Genomic DNA, 27,615 nt, shown 5'->3' with positions numbered 1-27,615 from the left:
CTGGTTTGTGAGAGAATTACTGGTGAGAGTTAGACACAAGCAATGTGCTCTGTACAAGTGCCCAGCAGGATGTATATGGAAACGCTGGTTACTGCTCAGCTGTGCCCTCTGCTGAGTCTGGCTTGTCTTGGCTCCTGGCTGGTCCTGCTCAACTGGGTTACAACTTCCGTGGCTAAATGGCTCCAGGGACACAAAAGTGAAGCTTAGGTACCTGTGTGCTCTGGCCTCGCTCCTTTGACCAGTTGCCTTAAGTTGTCTTTATTGAGATGGCAGAGGTTTTGCTGAGATGCCTGAGAGAAACATTCACATCTTCAGTCAGTGACCCCACCCCAGAAACTTCAGGCGATTATGCTATATTTAGGGCCTGGGGACACTAATGGTATTTAGCAAAACAGCCACAATCCTTTAGAAAACGTGTTGTTTAGTAAATGATCATGCTGATCAAAAACAAAACCAAAAAAAGGGTGTTTGTCTCCTTCATGTTTCTTAGGAGTTAGAAAGAAGTAAAAGAAATAGTTTTGTGACTATGGTCAACAGAAGTTACCTGATATTTCAGTAGAGGTGATCTACCATGTAAAAACTGACTATTTTAACATAATCACTTTTCAGATTAATATTGCACTTAAGAGGGAAAAATCCAGGCCCAATTGAAGTTAATGACTTCAGTCAAACTGTAATTTAAAGTATTTCATGAGAACCTGCACTCCTTTGTCTCTCTAAGGAAATAATTTACTGAAATGAATGTATGTTCCTTTCTTTTAAGCTGAAAAAAAGGTACAAGGGAGGAAAAAATCATACATCCATAAAGCTCACATTCATTTGTTATACATACAGGACAGTTTTGTCTAGAGCTGCCTGAGATTTTTTAAGATATCTTTTAAATGTTCTTTCTGAAATTTTGATTCATCTTTCAAAGCATGAAACTTTGCTATAATAATATTGATATTTTCTGCCCTGCTAATATGGCTTACATCATTTCAGTATCGTATAATGTTGGATCATTACTATAAAACATATCTTTGTGAGCACAAAGAGAAAGAAAAACTCAAGAACGGCATAGCCAGGAGACAATGATTCTGTCTCTCTGCACCAATGAAGGGAAATGTCATCACAGATCAGACGTTATTCACTACACATGCATAATGTATATATTTTTTCCTCCCATTTTCTCTCAATCAAGTCTGATTATGAGGGGAAACAAAAAATAATGGTCAACTGGAAATTGCTAGAATATGTTGTTATAGAATGCTTTGAATATTATTAAATGAATTAAGGGGGAGAACAGCCATCAGGGGAGAACAGCTGTGTTCTGAACCAGGAAATAGCCTGATTCTGCCTTCATTTTTATTTTAAGCCAGTGAAACTAGCATATGACTGAAGTCAATGGATCTAATGAATCTTTCAAAATATCTTCCTGGTAGGAACTTTTCAGAACATAACCACCTTGTGTGCAAAACCTATTAGAACCAACTATTGCTTCCCAGTGTTTCAGAGTAGCTCCTTTTGTTTTCGGTAAGATTTGGAAACATTGTTTAGTGCTTTGTTTTTATGTCTTTCCAAACTATATATTACAGAAAGTAAAGGTTATCAATTCAGCAAATTTGTAGAGCTCCACTGAGTGAAGGAGCTGACTTAGTATAGCTGTAATACAGAAAGTCCATTTGGAACACTGTGCAGGAACTAAATATGCATTCCCTTACAATGTATATTTTAAACATTTATTTACTGTGTATTTTAAGTCAAGTTGTCTCACATTAATTTTAAAATTTGAAGTAGACCAAGGGACCTCTAAGGCCATATTTCTCTGAATGTCCTGTGTGCTTGCCCCAAACTTGAGATCTGGGAAAACTGGGACAGTTGGTCTGAAGATGCAGCACCAAAGGGAATATGTACTTTGAAATATATATAATTGTCTTCACCTTTCTCTGTCAGGGTTTTCCCCCTCCTACATGGAAAGGGAAGGCTACCTTGGCACCTGTAATGCAAGGACCATTGTAATACTCAGGGATATGTGCTGTGGTGAAAATACATAATGTGGCATGGAGAATAACTGCATTTTATCATTTATGTAAAGTCTATTAATGCTGTAAAGAAAAATTGTCATTATGGAGTATTCTATGGTCAATTGATAATTTTTTAATGCTATCAGCCTAGCAGTGCAGTGATCTGTGTTTAATAAAAATAGCTGTATAGGGAAAAAAGGATTCATGGTAAAGCTGTGTTAAACGTCTTTCATGGAAGAAGAGGGGCGTAATTTTGCCACCTCCCTGGTGAGCTGAGTAGTGTATAAGCTGCATTGTTCTTGGATGCCTCATGGGGACTGCGATCCGTCTGTTCTATCATTCTTTGTATGATAATACTCTTCCTTAGTGCAGTATTCTTCCATGTCACATGGAAGCCACAGACATCTAGGCCAGATATCTGAGCACAGATTAATTCTGCCCAAGTTTAGGCACTCAGTCCCCAGGTTTTCCATATAGTCAGTTGAGAGAGTGAGTATGTTTTGTGAGAGAGAGGCATCTCCAGAAGGTGATTGGGGTTTTAGGAGGACCGGATGTACTTCCTGAGGTTCTGCTGACTTTTGGTGTAGTTGGAAGCTCCTAGCTGAGGTACTTCAGTTAAATAACTAAATTTTGATGAATCCAGGCCTTGGTATGTATTTTATCCCCCAGGCTATGCCAGGGAAAATCTGTCACTTTGAGTGTCAGGATTAATTTGAAAAGAATGCATCTTACATATATAGCATTAAACTAAGACCCACTGTGAGTTGCAGTCTTTAGAATGTACCTTCAATTAATGTCATGCCAAATTATGTTTGTCGTGAAACCACACATATATGAAATTTCATAGGAAATATTAAATCAAAACCTCATATTTCACAGAGTGGAGTCCTCCTTGTCACAGCAGCTCATGTTTGTATAAGGGTCTATCTGCGCTCCAATTGCAAAAGAACACCAGGCAGGACTGATTTCATGACTCAGCTGGTAGCCTTTGCACCACCATGGTAACTGGTAAAACCATCTCAATGCGGAGACACTCTTCCTCCTTCCTCCAAGATGGAGAATTTTGTTCCCCATAGACTTCACTGGGATAAAAGACATGCTAAACCTGTAGGGGTTAAGCTCCCTGCACTTTCTTGGTAAGAGCTAGTTATTTTAACTGCACTCTAATATTAAACTCCCAGGTACTAAATCCTGCATTCTATGATGCAGGGTTTCAGTGCAGAACTACATTTGCTCTGAAATGTCTAATAAACTGTTACATTTCTTTCTCAGTAATAGTATAATGGAACCCTTGCAAATGACTAACTTGGTCCTGATAGTTTTCTATTATTTAAAAAGAAGAAGAAAAATTTGACTCCCATTGTGACAGAAACAAAGCAAACGAAAGAGGAAAATCTGCATGATATTTAGCACCTCTTGTCCTTAGCTCTAAAATGAACTCTAAAATGCACATTTGCTATTTCAAATTGCTGGTTGTGTAATTAAAATAGATATTTTTACTGAGATTACATACTCTTTCTTTTTACAGTGCTAAGGTACTTTAGCATATGACAGTCTTAAGTCCTGAATGTAGTACGTTGTAAAAAGCTGTTATGACTATATTCACTCAAAATCTCATTTGTGCATGCATAACTCACTATATACCCTTTTCATGGCCTACTCCAGATCTCTCCTTTTTCTTAATAAACCAGTCAGAGAAGGATAGGGATGCACATTTGAAGAATGGTGTGTTTCAAATCTTCCTGGTTTAATTTAAATAGATTTCTTGAAATAAATAGAACCTTCAGGTTAGAAATACGCAAGATTTGCAGCATTCCCTTAACTTCACACCCCAATACTGCACTTTCCCCTTTCTGGATTTTCTTCTTTCTGATCTTGAGATGGGGGCATTTTCCATCTACATGTTTGTGCTTTACAGCACCAACAGTACAGTGGTCTGTCATATTACATGGAGCATTAGGGCAATTCTCTTCCCCTTTGAATGTTTTTACCTAGTGAACAAATGAATTTGCCACATGTGTCACTGGACATCATGAGGAGTAAAATCTCAATATTTTGGACAACATCTCTACCAGAGAAAACCTTCATCTCCAGGGTATTAGTCATAAATTGTTTCTGAGTGTGATTTCAGCCTTGCTAGAATTTCTGTTGAGGGAGGAAGGGTTGTTTTTTACAATAAATACCGAAGAACAAAAATCTTAAGATATCCCATGTGCAAAATTCTCAAACTTTGGATAAAGCTGAAAACATTTATTTATCGAGAGGACAATCTTGTAGAGAGGTGGCATAAAGATCTTACAGAATGGAAAAGCAAAAATCATGGGGAAATCAATAGGAATATCATTGCTGTTCTATAGTAAATACTACAAAACTGTACAAAACGTGTTAGTATACATTAAATTCAGTGAGATTTTCTCATGGGGGAGCAACATTTCATCAGAATCCTTGGGGTTTTCTTTAGGGTTATAGCTACAGGCAGCTTTCAGTTCAGATAATGTCAGATGTCTGCATGTGTAACTGCTGTAACTCAGTTGTGCATACTCTTTGTGAAGGTTGCCCACATATGTGTATACTGCACTGGGTAGCTGTAGGCCCATTCTTTCCACTAAGCACACCCCTTTGTAACTTTGCCCTGTTTTATGTGTATCAATCCATGTGCATATTTGTGCACTCACAATTAGTCTGCTTGTTGGAGACCTGTGAATAAAAATGTTAGTGTATGGGGGAAAGGGAAGGAAGGGATGTACAATTGTACATTTGTCCTCTATAGTACAATTGTCCTCTACTCTAGAATTAAGGACCACAAAAATAATCAATGGGTGTACCACTAACTGAGCAAATATACAGTGCTAAGCACAAAGAAATATTTTGCTTTTTTTAACATCTAAATTTGACTGTAATAAAAAAGAAGTAATAATTGTTCATATTACCCTCTAGACAACATATATTGGAGAACACTATATAAAAGGTGGGGTACAGAGGCTGAATATTCTTGTGAAGAGGGTTTAATTTAGACTAAGAGCTGATCTGCTTGCAACTGTACTGCAGTGAAGGGAGTAATCCTAGCACATACTCAAAATCAGGCCAGTCAGATTGCTTCTATATATCATACTAGGCTCAGCTAAACAGCTGTTTCAAGTGTTCGCGCTTTGTGGTAGTATTATCAACACCTGGAAAGGTAGTACTGCTCTTCTGTACTAAGGCTCAGTTTTGTCTGTATTTGACTCCTTCAGTGTTTTTTCTATAGCCTAGAGAGCACTCAGTAAAGGAGAAGATGGGAGCAGAGACTGACATCCAGACATGTTTTTTAGGAATATCTTTAACGAGGGAGAGAACAAGTATTTCACTCTGTTCACTCGAGCAGAACAAGTTACAGTATGTCACTAACGCGGAAGCATGCTTCCTGCTCTGCTGCCTGCTTTTTTCTGTGTGGTGGATGTTTCACAGAAACTAAAAGGACATGAGCCATTTTATTTCCATCCTTAGCTGCTTAGTGCAGGAACATCATAGATTTTTTTCTGCTAGTAATAATGGTGAACTTCAGATAATGGTATGAACAGAAGACATTAAACCTATTTCTTCTCCTTTCAAGTCAACAAATAACTTTAATTTCAAGGCAGAGGTTTATATTTCCTGCGATTGGACAAAGCGTGCAGTTTCCCTCTTGCGCGTGGGCCGCCGGCAGCATCCCTGGGCACAGACAGCAGTGAGCAGCTGCCTGCGTGCGGGGCTGGAGCCCTCTGCCGAGCGCTGAGCTCTTGCAAACGGAAGGGAGGCATTGGTCTCCTCGCTGGTATTTATCTGCGCATTTTTTTGTCATTTCAGGCTCTGCTCCTTTTCTCTTAATTTCTTTCCGTGGTGCAAGGATGTGTCATTAGTATTTTTACCCAGCTTCTCATCTCGGTCTGTGGGATCCCTGTGCCGGGGGAGTGGGCAGGAGGCCGAGGCAGTGGGGACCGGCCCGGGCCTGCAGTTCGGGCAGGGCGGCGGGGTGAGGGCAGGGGCCCGGCCAGAGCTGCTGCAAGGCGTGGGGGGGCTGCGGGGAGCGGGGCGGCAGTGCTTGGGACACAGCAAGAGGGACCCCACGTCTGCTTCTAGCCCTCGTGCCCCAACAGCCAAACAGGAATTCTGTTATAGGAGATAGAAATAGGTTGTCTTTTGAGCATAACTGACCTGTAAAAATCAATCAGCAGTGATTTGCATTGCTTCTTCCTTAGCTACAAGGGACTGTCAGTCATGTGTGCATAATCCCGTTTCAGCTGGCACCGGCAATCCCTGTTGGGATTTTCCACTGCATCGACACACTGCATTTTGAAATTCAGACGTGAGTATGCAGCAAACTTGCTCAGTCAAAAAACCCTCAAACTTTGACTTTTTTTTTTTTTTCTCAGTGAGTCCATGTAATCTACAAGTAGTCACATGCTATGACAGCTTTTCATTTTTATCCTGTTATTTCTCATAGTCCTTGCAGCAGCTGCAAGCAGAGGGGCACAGTGAGCAGCCTTTCTATGTGCCCAGAGCCCTGCGGCAGGGGAGCGCGTGCTGCCAGCCACCCCGGCGCTCCCCGGCCCAGCGCTCTGCAGTGCCCCAGCACTTCCTTTAGTTGCCTTTCAAAAATGGTTTTGGCACTATATTTTTCTTCAACAGAACCAACCATTTAATTTCAATAAAAGCATGTAAGGTAGTTTGTTTACATAGGTACCTAATGCATATGGGAACTTCCTAAATATTTGTGTTACTTTGCCCCTGATTCTGTTCATGTTGATTTAATAGGCATAAAGAATAACTAATGTTGCTAACAAGGATATTAATACTTTTTAATATTTTTAATTACCTAAAATTGTCTATCCTCTGGAAGAAATAAACCAAAGAGATTGAAATATGCAGTGAAATTCTCTCTAATGCATTGGGGAATCAAATATATTATAAGAACTCACATAGATGAAATGCTGATTAGTATTTAGGAAGACTAATTATAGTTAAGGACTGCTGTACCTTGCTGTGTCTTCAGAAATCTTTAAGTGTAGGACACAAACCAGACTTTACCTTTTTTGAGATCTGGTACATGTGTATTTGTATGGCTCACAAAATGCTTTTTGTATGCAATGAGTGATGGATTGGTATGTAAATAAGGAGACGAAGCATCACACAGCTGTAGCAAAACTGGATACAACTTCTCTGGAAAAATGGAATCTGATTTCTAGGGGCATTCATCTAACAGGATGAATCTATGCAAAGCTTGCAGGATGTAAACAGTAATGTTTTTGCTGATGTCAGAGGCCTAATGAGTGGGGAATAAAGTGTACTGGAAGGCAATATATGGGACGTAAAAATAAAATACTCTACATTTGCACTTTTTTTCCTGTAGATTTTTCTTCCAGTATACAGTTCTAAACTCACAAATTATTTGTGGATGTTGACAGAAGATATTTTCTGCAGTAGAGCTGTTCAATTCAATTTATGAGGTATATGATGCTTTTCCATGTTGAACTTCACATACATTTGCTGGGGTGTGCTTTGCATGCACTGCAGCACTAAGAATGTTTAAACTTTGGTGTGTAAAATGATCAGCCACTCAGAATGGGAGGAAGTTCTTCCTTCTATCAAACAGTGCATTACTGGAGTTTAATGTTTTCTAGAGCAGTAGTGATTTTCAGAAAAGATATAAAGCTAGAAAGATCTTTGATCTTTTCCTGTATAGTGCTTCTAATGTTCCTAAATTGCTACAGACAGCTAAAATAGAAAGAAATGTTGCAAATGTTGGTCCACACAAACCTTGCTTCTTTACACAAAATGTCCCACAGAAGGCAGTTGGCCAAATCTCCAAAGTAGTAGGATTTGGTGCAGAACGTTATTTTTTATAAAAATGGAAAATATTAAATAGGTGTTCAGTAACATTTATCAGAAAAAATTATAAAGCATATTTCATTCTCCAGTCATGAAAAATCTCTTTGCACAAAAGCTTTTTCTCTGAAAATGGAAAAGAAACAGCAATTCCATTAAATGCACCAATGACCAGTGCATTTCTGCTAAGGTCACTGGTTTGTATTGCTATAGCACTAGACAGCTATAACACCCTTCTACCTAACATAGTCCCCCACTCCAAGCTAGATGCCCAGGATGGGACCTAAGAAGATAGTTTAAAGAGGAAGAGCTTAAACTGGTTACTGAAATATTTTTTTCTAAATTAAATAATGCTCAGTAAAGTGACCAAAAATAGGCCAAACAGGCATATTCCTTCTGGTAAGGATAGAGAACAATTATTTTCATAGAAATAATAAGTTGTACATCCAACACCAGCTATATCATTACCATAGTCCTAGAGTGAACAGAATCTAACACTTCCCAGATTATGACAGCAGGTATGGTGGGGATTTTATTTGTTTCTTGGATGAATGTTAAAACAACTATTTTCCTAACATTTATTATTAAAATTCTCATTAGAAATCAGACCAAGAGGTCTTAGGAGTGATTTCCACTAAATGGATGTATCACATCTCCCTTATATTTTTCTCTAAGCTGCATACACATACAGGACCATTCCTGTCACACAAAATGCCTATCTGCCCACTATTTACCCATCTTCCTACCCCACTCAAACATGCTGTACTGATTTTGTACCAGATTCATCCACCATAATCATGTTTGGGATGTTCTTCCTATAGGATGGGGCCAAACTAGGAAAAGACATGCAGCTGGGTTTGAGATAGGTCTCTGAGCAGCCTATTAGCTCTGGCACAACATCACAATGATGGCTGTACTCTTGATGGAAAATTAGCATGTGGCCTTTGGCCTATGTCATGGAAGAACATAGCAGCTTGTATGCCCACAGCTGAGACCTCTGAGAAACCTTTGTCACGGTTTTAAGTGCAGAAGGAAACCAAACGTACCTGGGAATGTTAAGACATGCAGGTATAGATGACAGTAATGGATGGAAGTACAAAGTACAGATTTACAGTCATGTAGCTATAGCAAAAAGATCTTGAGATTTTGTGTGAAGTCTTTCTTGAGCCGCATTCATTATCCTTAGTTTTCTGGGAAAAGATTTTCAATAATGAAACTGAGGGGTGCTAAGTATGTGTGAAATACATGTACATGGGGTACTAAAACAAGTGTCCTTCCTTCCAGTGATGCCTACTTGAAAAGCATGGCTGCAAAATTTTACAGAATTTGTTTTCAACTCCCTTCTGGCCGGCCCCTCTCCCAAGATATTTCTACAGTACCATGGTATAACATGTTGGGAAGGAAACAACCTTGACAATGTATTTTATTTTCTAGTAGTGACGATGTAATCTTTTTTCTAGTAGAGATATTTCCTACTATGTGTCATTGGTGGTGTTTTTTTCTGACTGTGTTTGTACACCATTCATAAAAATCGAGCACAAATGGGTCTTCTTATAGGAATTATAAACTTCAGCTTGCTACTAGCTTTCTACTACCTATCTACTCTGAGGTTTCTTTTGTGTACATTAGAAATACTTAGAAAAAACTTACTATTCTTAGAAATCGTCAAGTGCATATTTATGTACCTTTGGATAATTTGAAGAAAGTAATTGTACAAAGAAGAATGGAGAGACATCTTGGTAGAGATTGACCAGTAGGGAGGCAGTGGCGTGATGAGTGACGAGCCAGTGTAAGGTCACCCAGAAACATGCTCAGCCTGGTGGACCAGTGGTGTCAGCAGGACTTATTCCCACATAAATAGATTTTAATTTCTTTTCCTCTGGCTTTTCTAGTCCTATGAGTTGTTCAAAATGAGATGTTAAGTGACAGTGAACCTCCTGGCACTTGAGATAGGTACACCAGAAAATTTTTGCAGAGTATGCAACAGGTAGGAATGGACATAATGGACTATAGTTTGTCATGGTGCTACTTATGCATGTTCATATAGGTGCTTCTGAATTAATGAATTTTAAAAAAAATGCTCCTGACATTGAGTGCTATAATCAAGCAGACCAGCTCTGTCTAGCCTAACAGTCATATTGTCCAATAAGAATGAGACATAGGCAGATTTTCAGTATAAAGGAGGTTAAGAGTGCTCAATCACACTTGGAAGTGAAGGCATGCTTTGTGACAGGGTTCTGCAGGCAAGGAGTAATGGCTTCATCGATTCTGTTACATCCTCCTCTCCACTTTACAGTTTTTCTTAAACTTATACCTACACTGTTCATAAAAATTCATCTCAGATTTACTGCATTTCAAAGATCCACTTCTGTATTAATTTTTACGTGCTATCAATTTATCTGGTGATTCTGTAGTGTTGATATTTTACACCTGACATCATTTACAGGCTAGATGTCTGCTGTTTTTTAAATTATATGACAGAAAATGTCATGATTTTGTGTTATACTTTTTGGAATGCTTTCTAAAGGCATTCAAAGAGAGACAGTAGCGTGACTTACATTGTTTCAAATCTCAAAAATGTCCCAGGCAAAGTAATATGGCTTTTACCTGCATAGTTCTCATCTGTTTTCTTTTGTCTCCTATATTGCCATAATCACCAAAGAGTCTGAAGGCCTTTCAGGAGATTAGTGGGCCATGTAATTATTTTTTTCAGAACCCATGATATCAGTTCATTCTGCCTCATTGTTTCTTTCAGGTGTGAGTTGTGTAAGATAGGCATTGTACTAGGGAAGCAGAGACCCTACACATGTTCATGCTGCCCTAGATTTATCCTGGAGCTGGCAGTCCTCCTACTGAACTTGGGGCAGGAGGTAGTGAGGTTGGTGATGGATGAGCATTCCTGTGGTAGTTCTTTCATAGCCTTCAACTTGACTGGAGAGGACTTCTACTTCCTTCAGTGAAAATCTGTAGATGGTAGAAAAGTCCGTTGTGTCCCTGTCTTTATCCCCAGACTCTACAGCACTTTCACAATTTTGACCAATGTGATTAACAGTTTGAGGATGAAAACTGAGACCCAGAACATGACTCAGTGCTTCTGGGGAGCAGGAAGCTCTGAAGCTTTGCAGTGGAGAAAAGCAAAAGAGTCTGATGTACTTGCTTTAGTCCATGTTGACAACACTAAGTTAGCGCTCTATAAAGACTTGAGAGCTTCACCGCATAGAAGTCATATGTAGAAGTCTTAAGAGGATGAGAATATCTACCCTCTGTGAATTGACAGAAGCAGATATACAGGTAGAGCAAGAAAGTCTTGCAAGAGTCAATTCTTCCTTCTGTTATCTTGCAAACACACTTTAAAATTCATCATATATATAAATAACAAGCAGGTGTTCAGGACACCTTAAGCTGACACTTCACTAACTCGTAAGTCTGGATGACACCATTGTTAACAGCTTCAGAGGCCATTTTTTAAAAGCTATAAATTGTGTCTCAAGAAATTGTATCACCAAGTATTTGAAATTATGCACAGAAGTATACAAAGTGATATCACCAAAGTAAAGGCACAAACCTGTTCAGAAAATAGCAGGATGTTGAAATCTGTTTTTACTGTGCATTAAGACCAAAAGTCCAGTTCATTTCAACAGAAACAGGAAGGATCATTACTTTTCTTCCTCTTCCTTTTTTTTTTTTATTTCTTTTGAGCTTGGAAAGAACTGGGAATAGCAAAAATAAATTCTTATCAAGAACCATTAGGCTCTCTTCCAGAATCTTTAAAATATCACAATTGAAGTTATCCTTCAAATGTCAGTGTCAGATTTCAGTGTCAGGTAGTCATTGCCTGTTCTATTATTACTACTGCTGCCTATCTTGAAAAAAGTGTGTTCACAATACATTCTTTTTAAAGATATGCAGCAAGATGTTAATCTGTTTTTCCAGCTATCTCTTGTACTGTGTTTATTGCAATAGCATCTGGGCCTCAGGAACAGACACTATATTAATGTTACCGAAAAGAAAAACCTAGAAAAAAATTGTGACTGTCTGAGACAGCAGTATGCATTTGCACCCTTTTTTACTATGTGGTGTTTACCATTTATTCATTTCTTTCAGGGAAGCTAGCCAGAAGCCTAGTAGAAATATAAATCATAGCTGTAGCTAAACTGAAGATGAATCATGGCTATATCCATAGTCAACAACTCTTTAAAAGGTCAATTTTCACAGTGTGTGCTAAATTATGAACTGTGTGCTTAATTATGCAGAAGTCATTTTAGGTTGCATCCCCCTTTGCCCACACAGTTGTTCTTCTAGAGTATGCTAAAGCTTTCAGTGGTTCATTCAAATGAATATAGGTCATTGCACATTTTCAAGTACTGCCATTGTCCCAGTAGTCTTTGTTAGCTAACCTAAATACTTAGAAAAATACTTCAGCTAAATATTTTTCCTTGTAAGTGTGGACAGTATGATAATCAGCCTACACCTTTATTTTTCCCTTATTCGTTGTTACTGATTTTAAATTACAAGCCATTTACAGCAGTGACTATCTTTCCCTATCTGCCTAGCCAGCAGCTAATAGATTTGGAGTATTACTGAAACTTTAATGAATATTACTAATTATGCAACTTCTTTACAAACTGCAGCAAAGCCACATGGCACTGCAACATTCATTATCACAAAGAAACTCACATAGTACATAAGATATTTGCAAGATGCTTTCCAACAGGTCTCAACCAGTTGAAACATGTTTGACCTAAATGCTTGAAAATCTGTTGACTGTGGAGGAAACATACACAGTTCTTCAAAAAGAAGAGGGGTGTTTTAATAACATTAAGATGTTCTAATAGCAATGCTTTAGCTTTCTTTTGATGTGTCTTAGATTATTTGACAGTTGTGGTAGGCAAAAGAACCTATTTTTGATAGCAAGAGAGTCTTATTCTTCATATGTACAGTATAAGCTTCCTGTAGGAAAAGATTGTTTCATGCGGTAAATTGTACAACAGCAATCTTCTCATAAACAAAAAGTAACATACTGTTGGTGAAATAAAATGTTTATTGATAATTGTTAGAAACAGTTTTTTTTCAGCATGTCTTTTATGGAAAAAGAAAGACATCTAGTCTAAACAGTAGGCTAGCATTACTTTTTTCCAGAGCACATGAACTTTATTTTTCAATCACTTTAATGAATTACATCCCTTTAGACTGCACTGTCACTTCATGCAGTAAAGTCCTGAAAGAAGCCATGGATGAGACTGTAACTTCCAGTTTTTCAGCTCTCAAGTCTTTTCTTCTTTTCTCTTAGAGTGTGGAGTTGAAGGGTTTTTACCAGTATCAAATTAAGCCCTCTGGCTCTTTGTCTGCAAAAGGGTTATGGAATGAAGACTCATTGATCACTGTGTCCCTATCCACACTCCATAGGATAAAGAAATCAGGCACTCAGTAACAGGGATGTAAATGTTCTTATTCTTGTTCCATTACAAAAGCATGTTTCAATCTCAAACTGAGAGTCAGAACAGAAGTCCATCTAGCCTGTCTCCTGTTTCTGACTGTGACCATTAAAGGATGCTGAAGGAAAAAGTAGAAGTCGAGAGTACGTCTTAATGATCCTTCTCTTGAGAAGACATCCTGAATTTAGTGATTTATAATCTGAAGGTTCATCTGGATCATCACGTTTAAAAACCGATCATGTCCTCAGTGAATGCATCTAAACTCTTTTGGGAGCCCTTTCACAGCTTTAGCTTCCACAAGAATGTAGAAATTCCAAAAACCTTTCTTTTCTTAGTGATTCATTTCTTAACACTATAATAGCAAGATAAAGAAAGGCCAGACTGTGCTTCTCAAGCTGAAAGCTACTCTGGAGCTAAGCTTTCACTGAAGAACAGGTAACCCTGTATTTTCTAGTAAGTGCCTTGAGGTAAGAACACTTACACGGATGTTTTCTGCAACTGGTCTCACAACAAAGATCCAACCAGGCAGTTGTGGTGATCACACACTTTTGACGCTACTCAGTAGGACTGCTTTTACACACTGATTTTGACCCACCTAGATTCTGTTTCATCCACAGTAGCCCTTCTTATTTCTTTCTAGTCCGTCACATCTTTACTGTGAAATGACATCTCACTATACTTAGGTTTATATCCCTTTCCTGCCCAGCAAGTTCTTTTTGATGCTGGTATCCTAGTCGCAACTGCTATTTCAACATGATTTCCCTCTAGAGGTTCTTTTCCTTTATGCACATATATTTGAGGTGTTGATTACTGTATTTTTTTAACTACTTTTTTTTTAAAGCCAGATTTTTGCAGCTATGTCACTGACTCACCTGCTGTTTTCTTTAATATTATCTTTTGTTCTTACTGTCCCTTCCTTAAAAAAGTCCTCCCTTCCAGAAAAAAGTCCTCTATTCAGTGGCCAAGAAACTTAAAACCTTCCTTCTAAGATTAGACATTGAATCATCTCCCAGTTTATTTGATCTTGTATTTCATACAAGTTCCTTCTCTGGGGACTGGAAGAATTCCATTAAAGACCAGATAAGCTTGTCTTTCCCAGCTAGCAGCTCTTTGATCCTGTTCCTAATGGAATTTTGCAGTGGCATTTTTCAGCATGTAGGATTAGTGGATTCTTCTGTTCTCCCATAACGACTTTTTGCAGTTCAGGACAACACGTATTCTTGTTCCTCCCACACCACATATCTTTCTTTCCTCCAGATCAGCTCTGATGACTTGCTCATTGACTCTTTAACGAAAATTCCCAATCATCCATACATATCTGTTTTTCATGTTGCAAATGGGCTTCGTCCCTTATCTCCCATCTGTTATTTCTTTATCCATTATTTTTGTCCTTTTCTGATCTCTGTCATAATCTTCTGTATAATGCAATTCATTGTCTTCATGATCCAGTGCTTATTTTCATTGTCCCTTCCTCTCTTCTTACGGAGCTAGCTGCTCGTTGTGCCCCCTTGGTGTGTCGTCTTCTCTTTATTTCTCCACCTTGATCTTTCAGCTGGCTTTCTTCTCTTACCTTGTCTTCATGGCATGAATGGCTTCATTTCTTTTCTGTGCCTCTGTGTTTCAGATCCTCATTTTCTTCAGGGATCCACAGTTCTTGAATCTTCCACGCTGTCTTTTCTCCTCTGTCATGTCCTTAAATCCCCTTTAAAGACTTGATTCTATGTACCCATGGCAACAGTCGCTTCAGATTCTGTGACCAAAGCCAGCACTGAATTAATTCTGCAGTGCTTTTCTTGTTTACCATATCACATAAAAATGGGAGAGCTGAATTTTCTTATCTGATGACTCATAGCTCTCCACTAGTGCTGATGTCTGAGCCCTTTTTCTTAGAGCTGAGTGAACAACTCCTAAGGAACAACTCATTTAGTACAAATAACCCTTTTTTCCTTTTTTCCCCCCCAGTTATTGTGAAACAGAATCTGTTGGATTTCTACAAAAAGTAAATACTGAATGGTTGGTTAGGATGTACTGAGCTTTGGAATATTCTTCCCAAAACCTTTAGAGAAGAAAGCCAGCAATGGGCAACACATATCTGGGACAGTGAGGGAGGAAATAGGATAAAGCAACTTTGTTAGCAACCATCTGTTACTCCCACAGATACTGCTGCCTTGTGCATGAGTGATTAAAAACATGTGAAACAATGCAGTAGGTTCAGTCTGAGGGGATGGCTTTGCAAACCCTCAGCGAATGCTTCTAAGAAGCTGCAAGCACCCCTAAGAAAAGCTCCTGATAAGCTCATCACAACATATGATTGAATGCTACATAGATTCAGAGCACCAACTAACATGTTAGGGAAACTACACTGGTGTTACCTATGTAACATGCTCGTTATCAGCTACATAATTAGGAGTGAAGTGCAGAAGTCGCTATGATACATAGAAGGGATACTAAGTAGGGATGTAGATGTGTACAGGGTTGGTTGATCTTGTGAGATAAGATGCTGGTGTGATTTCTCATGTCAGTAGTACTGGAAAGAATCTGCTTATCTGATTATACAGATTGTGGAGAGCACTAGTTCTTTTAGCAGAAGACTATCCTACAAATAAGATGCATCTTGACCATCTGTTGCCAGATGGAAGTGTTCTACTTCTGAATCACTGGCTGCAATGACATATTTAGAAAATGAATCTTTCATGGATAGAACTGTTTGTGACATTTGTGATGAACCTCACATACACATGCTGAGGTTATATTTTCTGTTTACTTGGCCTTAAGTTATAGTATGGCTATATACTCCTGTGAACATATTGTTATTTAGTAGACAGCAAATCCTGCAGTTCGCACCCAGCCTTTGTGAGGTATCTCAGTTGCCCAAATAAGAAATATATAATTTATCACTAAAAAATACAAACACCACATAGAGGTCCTATTTCACTTTTATTTTGAAATCTGTAAATTTATTTGAGGAGTCTGTAGGATTCAGCATATGTACTTAGGTGGCCAGTGTGGGCAGTGTTTTGGTATTCAGGCAAGCCCAGAACAGGGCCAATAGATTCATACACCTTCTCTTACAGGTCTGTACTTAAATTTCCCCTGTGAAAAAAGCCACCACATTTTTTCTTTCTTTTTTTTCTTTAAGATATTTAACTGTAAATTTTTTTAGTGAACAGAGGCTAAGAAGAAGAAAAAAATTATACATAAGCTAACTGGGAACTTTACAATTATGCAGAAAAATGGTATGTCATTACCGTTTTAATGAAGTATAAAGATGATTATCATGCTTAAATTCTTTGAAGTTTAGTTGCAGTTTTTACATATATTATTATGCACAAATTAGGTCTTGTGCAGAAGCTGAGAACTGTCAGTGAATTTTATCTCAGCAGAAATAATGCCAGGTTTTAGTCTTATATGAGCTGAAATGAACTGACTTTATTTGGCCAGAAGGAAATAGAACAAATAAGTGGAACCTGCAGAAATAGCATATAGAGAGTTATACATGTCAACCTCCATCAAATTTATCTAAATGAGAAATAATTGAGAAACAGATTGTTGCAGTGTCATAGAGACTCACAGTAGTGATATGGTGCATCTATTTGATTTTGAAAAAGAAGAACCATACCCACTCCCATCTGTAGTTGCATCACATCTTTTTGGGAATGCAGAATTTGCTTAGACAGTCACATGAGGAAAGTACTTAATGTATTTTAAGATACAGTTTAAAGAAAAGCAGCAGCTAAAGGCTGGGAAGAAAACCATTACAGTGTGATCAGCCCAGCTTTCCAAAAATCACCATCAGGAATTCTGCAGATCAGCAGTTCAAGACAACTTGAGATGCAGCTATTATTAAACACAAATTAGTTTTGATAAACATGTGACTGTAGAGACTTCTGCTTCTTCTTTGTATATACTTTGGTGAACATTAGAGCAGTTGATTTTTTCTGACAAAAAATATTTAGATATAGCAAATTTCACAGGCTGGTGTGTGAGCTAACTTTTATTTAATACAAGGTGGAATTGATCCTTGTAACAGAGACAATAATGCATGATATTTACATCTACTCAAAACTAATCAGCATAACTCAAAATTTGGATATTTGGCAATAATGAGAATTAAAAAATGAGGACAGAAATGTCAATACTGAATACATTTTAGGAAATCACAATATGACCTCACTTACTTTGTTGTTATTTTGTTCTAATAATACTGTTAATGAGACACACAGAAAGCACATTGATCAGCTGGGTAAGTTTTATCAGCAGCTGTGTCACATCTGATTCCACATGAGGCCCTGTGACAGATAGGTCAATGTCCATCACTTACAGTGGGCTGACTCCACATCCATTGTTGATAGTGACTGTGACTGATCAGTCCCAGAGCTGAAATAAGCAATGCACAAATGTCCCTGCAGGTCCTATGTGACAAACTGGAAAGTGAATAGAGAAAGTGTGGCTGGCCATGAAATACTTCAGGGACCCTAAATACTCAACTGAGCATTGAATGAGGAAATGAATTGTGGGACAAAAGATGCTTATCATATGTAGGTACAATCATGGATGCATCAGGCAAGCTTGACTCACCCACCGCCTCCATGGCACTAACAGCCTTGACTGTGAGGAACTCTTGGCAGCAGTAATTCTAGTGTCATCAGTAACTAAAAAAAAATTGTTTAAATTCACATAATTATGTTTTATTTGTGAATTATTTGTTCAGAACTTTTAGGACTCAAGACTTGGTTACATTGGGTTTAAAACAGACCCAATATTGCTGCCCCATTGCGTGGCCTGTGTCATTTGTACCTCATTGACCATTGGTAATACACAGAGAGCTGCAGCTGATTTTGTCTTGTCTGGTAAATCCACTCCTGACTGTAGAGCAAGCTGCAGACTGAGACTAGCTGTTTAAAACATTCCACGTGTTTGAATATTTTGATTCTAAAACAGAGAGAAAAATGAAGATAATAAGCTATTCCAAGATCTATATGGGGAATTATTCCAGACAGTTACACTGTACTAACTATTTTAGTGAGTATCTCTGCAGAGATTCCCACAATCAGCTGCCTGACTGTGGGAACGCATCTTTGTAGGTACCTTCTGAGTGGCAAGGGCTTCCTGTTATTACGGTAGAGGATTGTTGTCACATCTGTCAGCACCAGGATTTTGCCTCTTCAATCCAGCAGGGTCTTTTTTGAAATACAAAGCTATAGGATTAAGATTTGCCTTGATTTCACAAATGAAGTAATTTTATGAAATTATTTTAGTGGTTAATCCCATATTAATTTGCCTGCTTGCAAAACAAGTGCATTCTTCCCTCATCTTCTTAACATAAAAATGACCTTGTTACTTCTGATAATGCAGTTTATTGGGCAAAACTTAATCCTGTCACTACAATCATAATCCAGTGAATCCTCTTCTTGCTGATAACACTTCTTACTTTTGAACTCCTGTGGGAGCTTTTGATTTGGTGTTTGACAGGCTTCCAGGTCCTCCTAATGTTAATCTTCAGATAATGAGTAATCTAAGAAAGAGAGGGATATAGTTTCTCTGGTTCCTAGCTTTCATCTTTCATGGTAATAAGATTGTCTCTCAATACTCTTTCAACTGTTCTAGTTTTTTAAAAACTCATTTTATTTAATTTGAAGACAGGAGAGCACAATTTAGCTCTCAATATCATCACAGATGTACACCCATCAGAAGGCCAGAAAAGAATGAAGAAACAAAAGACATTTGTGCAACATATGTGGAAATCACTGGGGAAAATATTGTGTTGGTATATGTTGCACTGCCTCCAATCTGCAGATAACCTTTCATTTCATTTACTCTTGACCTAGATGTTGCCGTCCATTGGCAATCACTGACAGCCCAACAGATGCTACAGGGACTTTGTTGGCTATGGATTAATACACTTGTGAGGTGGAAGATTACTGGGAGGAAGTGGCAAAGTGAGTAACTGCCCTGGGCCTCAGAGGGAAAGAGCATCTTGAGTTCATTACTAAGGTTCACCAGTCAGTGGCACTCATGAATTTTCAGGTAGCAAAAGCAACCAAGAGTGCCTTTTTCCTGCTTTCATCAGGGTGATTTGCAATTGTTCTCTCGTGTCTCTCAGCTGATAGCAACCTATTCTTGCACAGTTTAGATTTCTTCGGGGCTTCACACTTTTCTTTTGAATATACATGAAAATGTTGACTTTGATCTGTATGATCTGTGTCCAAGTTATCTTAAACAGTAATTTCTCCCCCAGCATCTTTCCTGTCATTATGAGCTGTGTTACATCTGTTCCTTTTTCCTGTTGTGTACATAAGACATACGTTCTCTCTCCTATTGGGGAGAATTGGCTCTAACGTATTTCTTTTCTTACTCGGGCAGATCTAGAGCCTGAAAGGATCATAATTCATTTTTTTTTTCATTTTACAGTATTTTTATAGGAGAAAAGCAATTTGAAAAAATGTCACATACTTGGCTGAGAATAAACTCCCTAACATTTTACATGAAAAGGTATACACATTAGTACACAAAATTCTCCATTTTATCACTCCTATCTGAAGATGAGTTCTCTGATATTCTGTAGTTTGGTTTGATATTCAGGTTACATTAGATACCAGGCTCATCTCTATTCTGTCAGTTACTCAAAGCATTCCTTTGCTGCTCATAGAGTTGGAGTTAGCTTCCCATTGCTTTGTCTGTCCTCTCTTCTCACACCCCAAGGTCAACACTAACATCAGCATCAGGGAAAAGGGACTTTTAATTACAGCACCAAACCTTAAAATGTAAGTGAAATCTTCTTGGAGGAAGAGGAAGAATAGTGTGAAAATGAGAAAAACCTAATGAACTGTATTTTTCTGAAGATTGTTCTGAATATACATTTTAGTATTTCAACCATGAATATGGTTCAAATTATTACAATATTTTTCTTTGATGATTTTTCTCAGCCTTAGAGAAGCTAAAGCTTTAGATCATGTAAGAATTCTTTCTGATATAAGAACAGAAACATCACTATCTGTGAAAGCCTGAGTAGAGTTTGAAAAAGCAACTGTCTCTGTGCGTATGCATGGAGCAGAGAGGTGGCTGGAACATGGGTAAAAATAAAAAGGAAAATCTTCACTAACAATATTTTCTATGAGTAGAGTATCAACTACTGTAAAAATTAACTTTAAAAAGTAGGTTTTTTCACCCCAAAGAAATTCAGTGGTGACAAGAGCTATGAAATTTAAGTTGTAAGTCTGAAACTCCTCAAGTTTGCACTGTAACTGTAATTCTTGTGTAGCTGGATATCAGGGTTGTGCCCTTATGCTCATCAAGGCAAGTCCACTGGGTGGTGCAGGAACTCTCCGTCTGGCCATCTGCAGAGAGAAAATAGTGAACAATTTGTAACAATGAACTAACTTGAGATGAAATAGTTGACTGAATTCTTAGCCACCTTCACAGCTAAGTGTTTGACTAGTTGGTACGAGAACTATCTAGGGGAGAATTTTGGACTGTCCTGCCATGCCCAGACCAATTTTGTTTGTTGCAGTGTGTTGATTATTAACCTGGGCAGAGAATCTGGACCTTCCAGAGACTCCCCAACTGGTTCATCTTATAAAATTGATCAAGCTGTATATAAATATCCTTTAGCCCACAAACTCTAAGCTCTCATGCTTTACATTCATGAAGCACATTCTCCTTCCTTATAGGTAGATACTGATGACAAATAGATCAATACAAATGATACAAATGATAGATATAGATGTCAGTATCTCAGAGGAAAGTATCTTAATTGTTTTTCTTTCTCTTTTTCTTCATTAAAATGTCATCATTTTCTCCATTCTCTGTTACCTCTGTGAAGACTATATAGATTTGGCATGTAAAAATGGTTTCCTGTCATGAAGATTTGTTTTCCTCATAGCACAGTGACCTTATTTTCCTGTTTTCTTGTCAAATTCAACATTCTCCAGACACATTCTCTGTTCACCTTCTGGCAACCCACTACATTTTTACCACACTGGGGAGTATAAGTGCTACAAATAGTTCTAGTGAGCTTTATTTGCATTTTAGTAGATTTTTTTTAGTTCAGAGCATATCTTTACATCTCCTGAATTATTGATAAGTACTTTTTCCTTGGTGTAGGTGAACTTCACCCATAAATGGAAAGACACAAATGGAATAAAATACACCATTTGTATTTCTAGCTGAAGCCTAAGTTACAGGGAAACAGATATCTTGTAATGATACAGTAGTGTCTTGCTTGGCACTTGTATAACAAGCTATGGAAGATGGGCAGCACCAGGCTCTCAAATTGCCTTCACCCTGGCTTTCACTAGAAAAGTGACATACCAGAAGACAGTCATACAAATGGCAACTGTGGATAATACAAGTAGCAAAATAGCAGGAAGATTAGGGGACTCCCTTTCAGAACTAAGGATATTTGAGTTCATTTTGTGGCTCTGGCAGAGATGTGGTATTAAGTAATCACTTGAAGTCATATTCAAGCTGTGAGCCCAAGTACTTCCTCTTCTCTTTCTGAGTAATGTTGGAAGTGCTTAAACTCTGGGCATATTTTGTTACATTACAAGTTGTTTAGGGTTTCCCAGAGCTCATTGCTGATGTCACATCCAAAGAGGAGGTCTCCCTGTGAACCTGAACTACCTGAGCCAGTAGGCATGCCTAGAAATAGCCTGTGGTATTTATTTCCCAGCAAAATGCAGGGCAGTGATTGATTTTTGTAAAAATATTCTACTGTTTTGGCCATGGTCTTGCTGCCAAACTCCTACCCTCTTTACACAGTAGCTAAAAGTTAAAAAAACCACCCCCCTAGAAACGTGAATGCAGTTCTCTCATGTTGAGGAGCGGTGCTGAGGCTTCTTGAAAATTGAATGGATTTTGATCCAAATGGGATCAGAAACACTGACAGCATGTTTGTGACAACTGTATAAATTGAGGATGTTCAGCCTACAGCTGCCAAGTGTGAAATTCACCTGTGGCTCGTAACCAACCACTCAGTCAAACGCTGTTGTCCGGAGCTCCTCCTGGAGGTGTGTGCTTGCAATCTGTCTTCCAAAACCACAGAGAGCACAGATGTGAACATGACTGCCTAGTCTAGCAGTGAGGCAGATTGGTGATGACATGTGGCAGGGGTAGGCTTGTCTGGAGAGTGATCCTGTAGGCTGCTGTTAGGCATACCCCCAGAACAGCAGCTGGGGGGAGGCAGACTGCCTAACGCATACAGTGGGGTACTGCCAGAGAAACTGTTTCATAGGCTGCCTAGTAACTAGTTACATAAAAAGACTTCATATTACTAAAACAGAACTAGTTCTTTACCAAGAGCTATTTATAAGGATGCTTGTAACTTTTCAGCCATGCCCTCACAGATGGCTTCTTGATGCCTGATTCAGGCTCGCTCATCATCCTCTGAACTCATAGCAGCAACCTCTGGAGAGGCAATTTCACATATGGTATGTGTTTATTCTGTGTAAAACAGGCTCCAACCAGTGTCCATCTCCATGTTATGGAAAAGAAAATTCTGGGACACACCTCAGGCTCTACAGTTCATCCCCATTTTGGTGCACTGAGAGCTTTAGGCATTGGCAGGCACCGATTTGCAGTACTTACGCAACATTAACAAGAACATGTCTCTCCTTTGATGCTATGCTGGAGAAGGCGAATCCTTTCGTTCTTGAGGTAACAGCTGAAGAGCGGCCATATACATTGGTCCTTAATGCTCAGAGCTTGTTCTCTTTTCTTCAATGTACCATTAGCACTCAATAAATAATAAATAACTGTTATGTTGGAGCTGAGCCTGTAGTCCCAATGTGCAGTAGCTGTGCATGTACATCTCTGTATGCAACATTAATGGTTGTGTTATGTAACCGTATAACCGAGTGTCAAGGAGTCTCTGGGACTTTTGCTTGAGTGAGGATTCAAATGGAATATGAACAGCAGAGTTTGGCCCTGGATGCATACAAGTAAATTGATCAACAGCAGATTTTCTATTTGCTTGATAAATAAGTTAAGCCTTTAACAATCTGCGAGAGATTTCAAGAACATATGCCATACTGCTTGCTTATGAAGCATTTTCTTGTTCATTGCTTTGGGTAAACGGAAGCTGAAGGCAGATAACCACTGCTGTGGTTGATAGCACCAAAGACTGGGCTAAAAATGCCCAGAGTGACAGGATCCTAGCTGAAAAGCTCATAGCTCCCAGGGAGATCCCAGCAGGTGCATGCACAAGTCTCACGTTTTCCTCATTTCTCATGATTCAGAAAGGGAGGGAGGCACAGTGTCAGATGCCCTCAGCCACCTTCACGAGGGGAGGAGAGCATCAAAGATGCTCAGTGTATTGCTGGGAACCAGGCTGCACACACACACAGAGCAGAGTTTGTTTTTCTGATAGGGCTTGGAAGCATCTGCTTTCTCTTCAGTTTAGTGTGCTGCCTCCTGGACTGTTCAGCCCCAAGCCCTGTATGAAATATGCACATACACAGGCAGGGCACAGGAGAGAAAGAGAAGAGTCAACTACACCTTACTAAAGCATCAGAGAAAGAAAGGGAATCAAAGATGGATTTGGGAGGCTGTGGAACAGAAGGAGATGCAAGATGTTGGAAGATGTGCTACATGAGAAAAGCTGAATGAGGAAAAGGGAGTATGTGAAAAGGATAAAGGAAAACTGGAGGGGGAACACAGGGAGACTGGAGGGAGAGACCATAAAAAAGGAGTGAATAGTGAGACAGCAGTGAAGACAGTAAGGGCACAGCTGAGGAAAACAGAAGAGGGCTAAAGAACTATTTCAATATCTTTTAGGAAGAGCCCAGAGAGAAGCTTTTAAAACTATAGAGTTTTAAAAATTAAATAAAGCAATAGTGTTGTGGTTTGGGGTTTTTTTAAGGAAGAGGAAAGCAATCTAGAGGGGCTGCCCAGCATTTACAAGTTTTCTAACTCCTGAAGGTGCTAATTCCTCTGGAGATTGTAGTGAATTTACTATACCAGTCATGGGCTTATTCCTAGGATCATTACAGCCACAGTGCATTGTTTTCTGCTCTTCGTTTCCTATGACAGAGATTAGTAGTTCAGGTTTTTCTTCCAGGTGGTTATTGCTTTTTTGGTTGCTTTTATTTTTAACAATGAATCTTAATTTTCTTGCAAGGGACTAGGAAAATTTTTGTAGCTGTGGTGTCGTGAATAAATATTCTGTGGATCCTTCAGAACCAGAAATCTACTGTCCTGTGATTGCAAGACACAACTTCACAGCTTGGTAGTTCCTTCTAGTCCTGTGTTCCCATGCTTCTGTAGAAGCCTGGTAGATTACAATTTTAGTTTTGAAAACTTTTAAACCTTCAACTAATGCCCCTTCAGCAAAGCCCTCTAGTATAAACTCTTAAGAACATGCTTAAGTTATTTTGAAGTCAATAGAATTAGAAAAGCTCTACTGAAAAGTGACAAAGGATTTGTTTTGTTAAAGTCTGCAGGGATATAATTAAAACAATTTTAAGTACAAATCTTTGTTAGATACTGTTATTTGGAACAAAAATGTCTGGAATCAATTTAACAAAGTAGTAAAATCTAAAGTAACTTGAAGCTCTTTCATGCTGGAATAAAGGAGTGTATATGAACTCTTCACTGTTGTAATTCTCACCATTTCTTATTTTGGTACAAATCTATGTTTTAAGCAGGCCTTTTATAGTCTGCTGTGGGCATATTATTCTGAACTATGGTAGCTTCTTACAGAGGGACACAATATACTTTGTTTCATTCACAGGTGAACATGATTTCGAACAGCAGGCATGAGTCTCAGAGAAGCTACATGACATTGCCATGCTTCATATTAGTTGAGGTAAGAAAATACTGTAGATATATTGCTAAGTTCTTGGGTGTATTTCTTAAGAAAATGCTCTCAGCAGAAACAGATTTATATTTTACCAACATATTTATGTTTATCTCAACATGGACTGCTATCTGCTAGTTGGCAATCACTTATGACAGCTGTGAATAAAATTTCTGTCCCCATACTGTATTTTTTTTCCCCAGTTCTTTCATGAGAGGGAATGAAGGGGGGTCCCTATGCCTGCGATTTCATTTTAAGTGAATGTGATGTTCTGAAGTGCCAGAATCCAGGAGAGTGAAGTACCTCTGAGCTGGATCCATATAGATGTTGGTGGTTAAATCTTGATGATAATAATACTCCATCAGTCTAGAATTATTTTTGTTCATCAGTCTTAAACCACCTTACATTTGAGAGTAAATATAACTATTTTAATTTTAAAGATAGGGAGCAGTGGAACAGAAAGTTACTTCAGTTGTTCAAGTTTGTTCAGTCTGTCAGGAACAGGAGACATTTTGGAATAATGCATATTGAGTAACTTAAGCACCATCTAAACCAGTTTGCGTTTCTTTTGCTTTTATTTTTGAGACTATTCTTACTGAGGCACTATAAACAATTCCTTTTCTTTGATGCTTGTAGATCATGCTCATAGCAGAACTGACCCCAGTTATGTCGGCCCTTCAGCTGGAGCTGCAGCACAGTATAGATCTATTTGGCTGTATTTGATCTGACTTTAAGGTGGCTCGCTTCAGCCTCACCATGAACTCAGCAGAACTTGCCGCCTGCAGGGATTTTGGAGGGCCTGGCTGCTGTGGCTACATCCCCACTGTTAACCTGATTATGCTAAACCTAGCTTAGCCAGGGCTAGATCCAGAGGGGTATGGATAAGGGTGCTGCGCAGCCATAGCCATGTGTGGCCAGGGGCACACTCATTGCGCTCAAGTATGTGAGGCTGGCAGGTACAGCCCCTTAGTCCCTGTAGTCAGTCTTGTGCTAGCATTTAGGTGTAAGTGCACTACACTGCAGGCACGCAAGGCCTGTGCTGTGGAAATGTCCCACTGCTGGCTAGATGCAAGCTCACTTCTAGAGAATGGACCAAACTATATTGTAACAAATATGTTATTATATAGCAATATATATCTTGTGGAACCCAATACAATATTGGTGTGAAGGAGAATGTAACTTCTTCATAGGGCAGGTTTTACACTGAAAACTCAGTTTAGGGTAGCTGTGCCCATTTATATCGGCAGAGGTTTTGCTCCCATTTCTCTTAAGGCTTTTCTACATCCAAAACATTTGGATCACATATGAAATTCAGGCACCATCTTGCTTATCTTTAATGCATGCTAATTATAATGAAAAAATCCTGATGGTTCTTCCAGGGTTGCCAGCTGATTTGATATGAGGGAGCCTGAGGGAGATGATTAAGCTATATTTTGGGCACAATCTTTCTTGACTTACTTGTGCACACTGGGATCATTGGATTCTGTGGGCTGCAGATCAGAGTAGAACATCTTCAGATAGACATTGCTCAAGCTGAGGGACAGTGAGAGATCTACATTCAGTTTTCTGCTCAACCACAGATCTCATGTGCCATATTGAAAATGCTGCTTGGGCCTTACTGCAGAGGCAATTGGGCATTGTTATGCCTGGATTTTAGGCAATCTGTTTGGTAGCAGTTTTTCCGGGGATTTCAGTGAAACTTAATATTGGAAGTAAAAGTTGAGGAGCACCTGCGGATCTAGTTCCTAGACTCTCTCTGTCTTGGTACCCATCTCCTTACCTCACACTGGTACTGGGAAACCAGTGTTTTGGTTGCTGTAGGATGCTTAGATCCTTCTGTGATACATTTAGAGACATCTGATAAATGGAGAGTGGGGGGTGTCATAAATTGAGGGAGACTATAGCAACATGCCAAGGAAGAGTTTTTAATGGTGTAAACATTATGACTTAAGTGACCTTTCCCGAAGAAATTTTCATCCTCCATGGAGTCCTTCTTCTTTGCCTTTTAAATTACAGTGGTTTTTTATCAGCACATTTTGGAAGTTGCTTCCACGTAGATAAAAAATTGCTTCATTGTCTGGCATTATTTCTGTCACATCATTTCAGCTGGTTTTGTAACTTGGAAATTTATGTTCACTGTTTTCAAGTAATGTTTGTGATCCACTGTGTCACAAATCACTGCAGATCCACAGACTTTTCTTGCCTGTGCTGTGTCACACTGAGACAGCATCAAGATGCATGATCTCTGTATCATCAAATCTAATGGCAGTAGGGGATCCAAAACTCTGATGATGTCATGATACTGTTATATAGGTTTATGTTGTGGAAGTCATGAGGGAGAAGGTACAGAGCAGCTAGAGCTATAGATGGGGATGAGGAGACATGATTTCTGTTCCTGAATGTTGGGGGGAAATCACTTAGCCTTATTCAACTTCCAGCTCGTTATTTGTAAAATCTGAATAACAATTCTACACCCACAGTTGATAAGATACATAGATAGAAGACAACAGATACATTGTAGCAGTACTGTATTCTATAA

General features: G+C 38.8%; 1 protein-coding gene across 1 annotated transcript in view; it reads left to right on the top strand.

Moving 5' to 3' along the window:
* Positions 1 to 27,615, top strand: part of PLPPR5 (phospholipid phosphatase related 5) — a 113,218-nt gene that overhangs the window by 18,486 nt on the left and 67,117 nt on the right. Inside the window, exon 2 of the mRNA XM_074832574.1 lies at positions 25,011 to 25,085. Coding sequence (XP_074688675.1) covers positions 25,017 to 25,085 — 69 coding nt within the window. The 5' untranslated portion in view covers positions 25,011 to 25,016. The remainder of the gene's footprint in view (positions 1 to 25,010; positions 25,086 to 27,615) is intronic.

This window comes from Strix aluco, chromosome 8 (genome assembly GCF_031877795.1).
Source record: "Strix aluco isolate bStrAlu1 chromosome 8, bStrAlu1.hap1, whole genome shotgun sequence".
NCBI classification, from domain to species: domain Eukaryota; kingdom Metazoa; phylum Chordata; class Aves; order Strigiformes; family Strigidae; genus Strix; species Strix aluco.
This window is presented reverse-complemented; position numbering and strand designations above follow the sequence as displayed.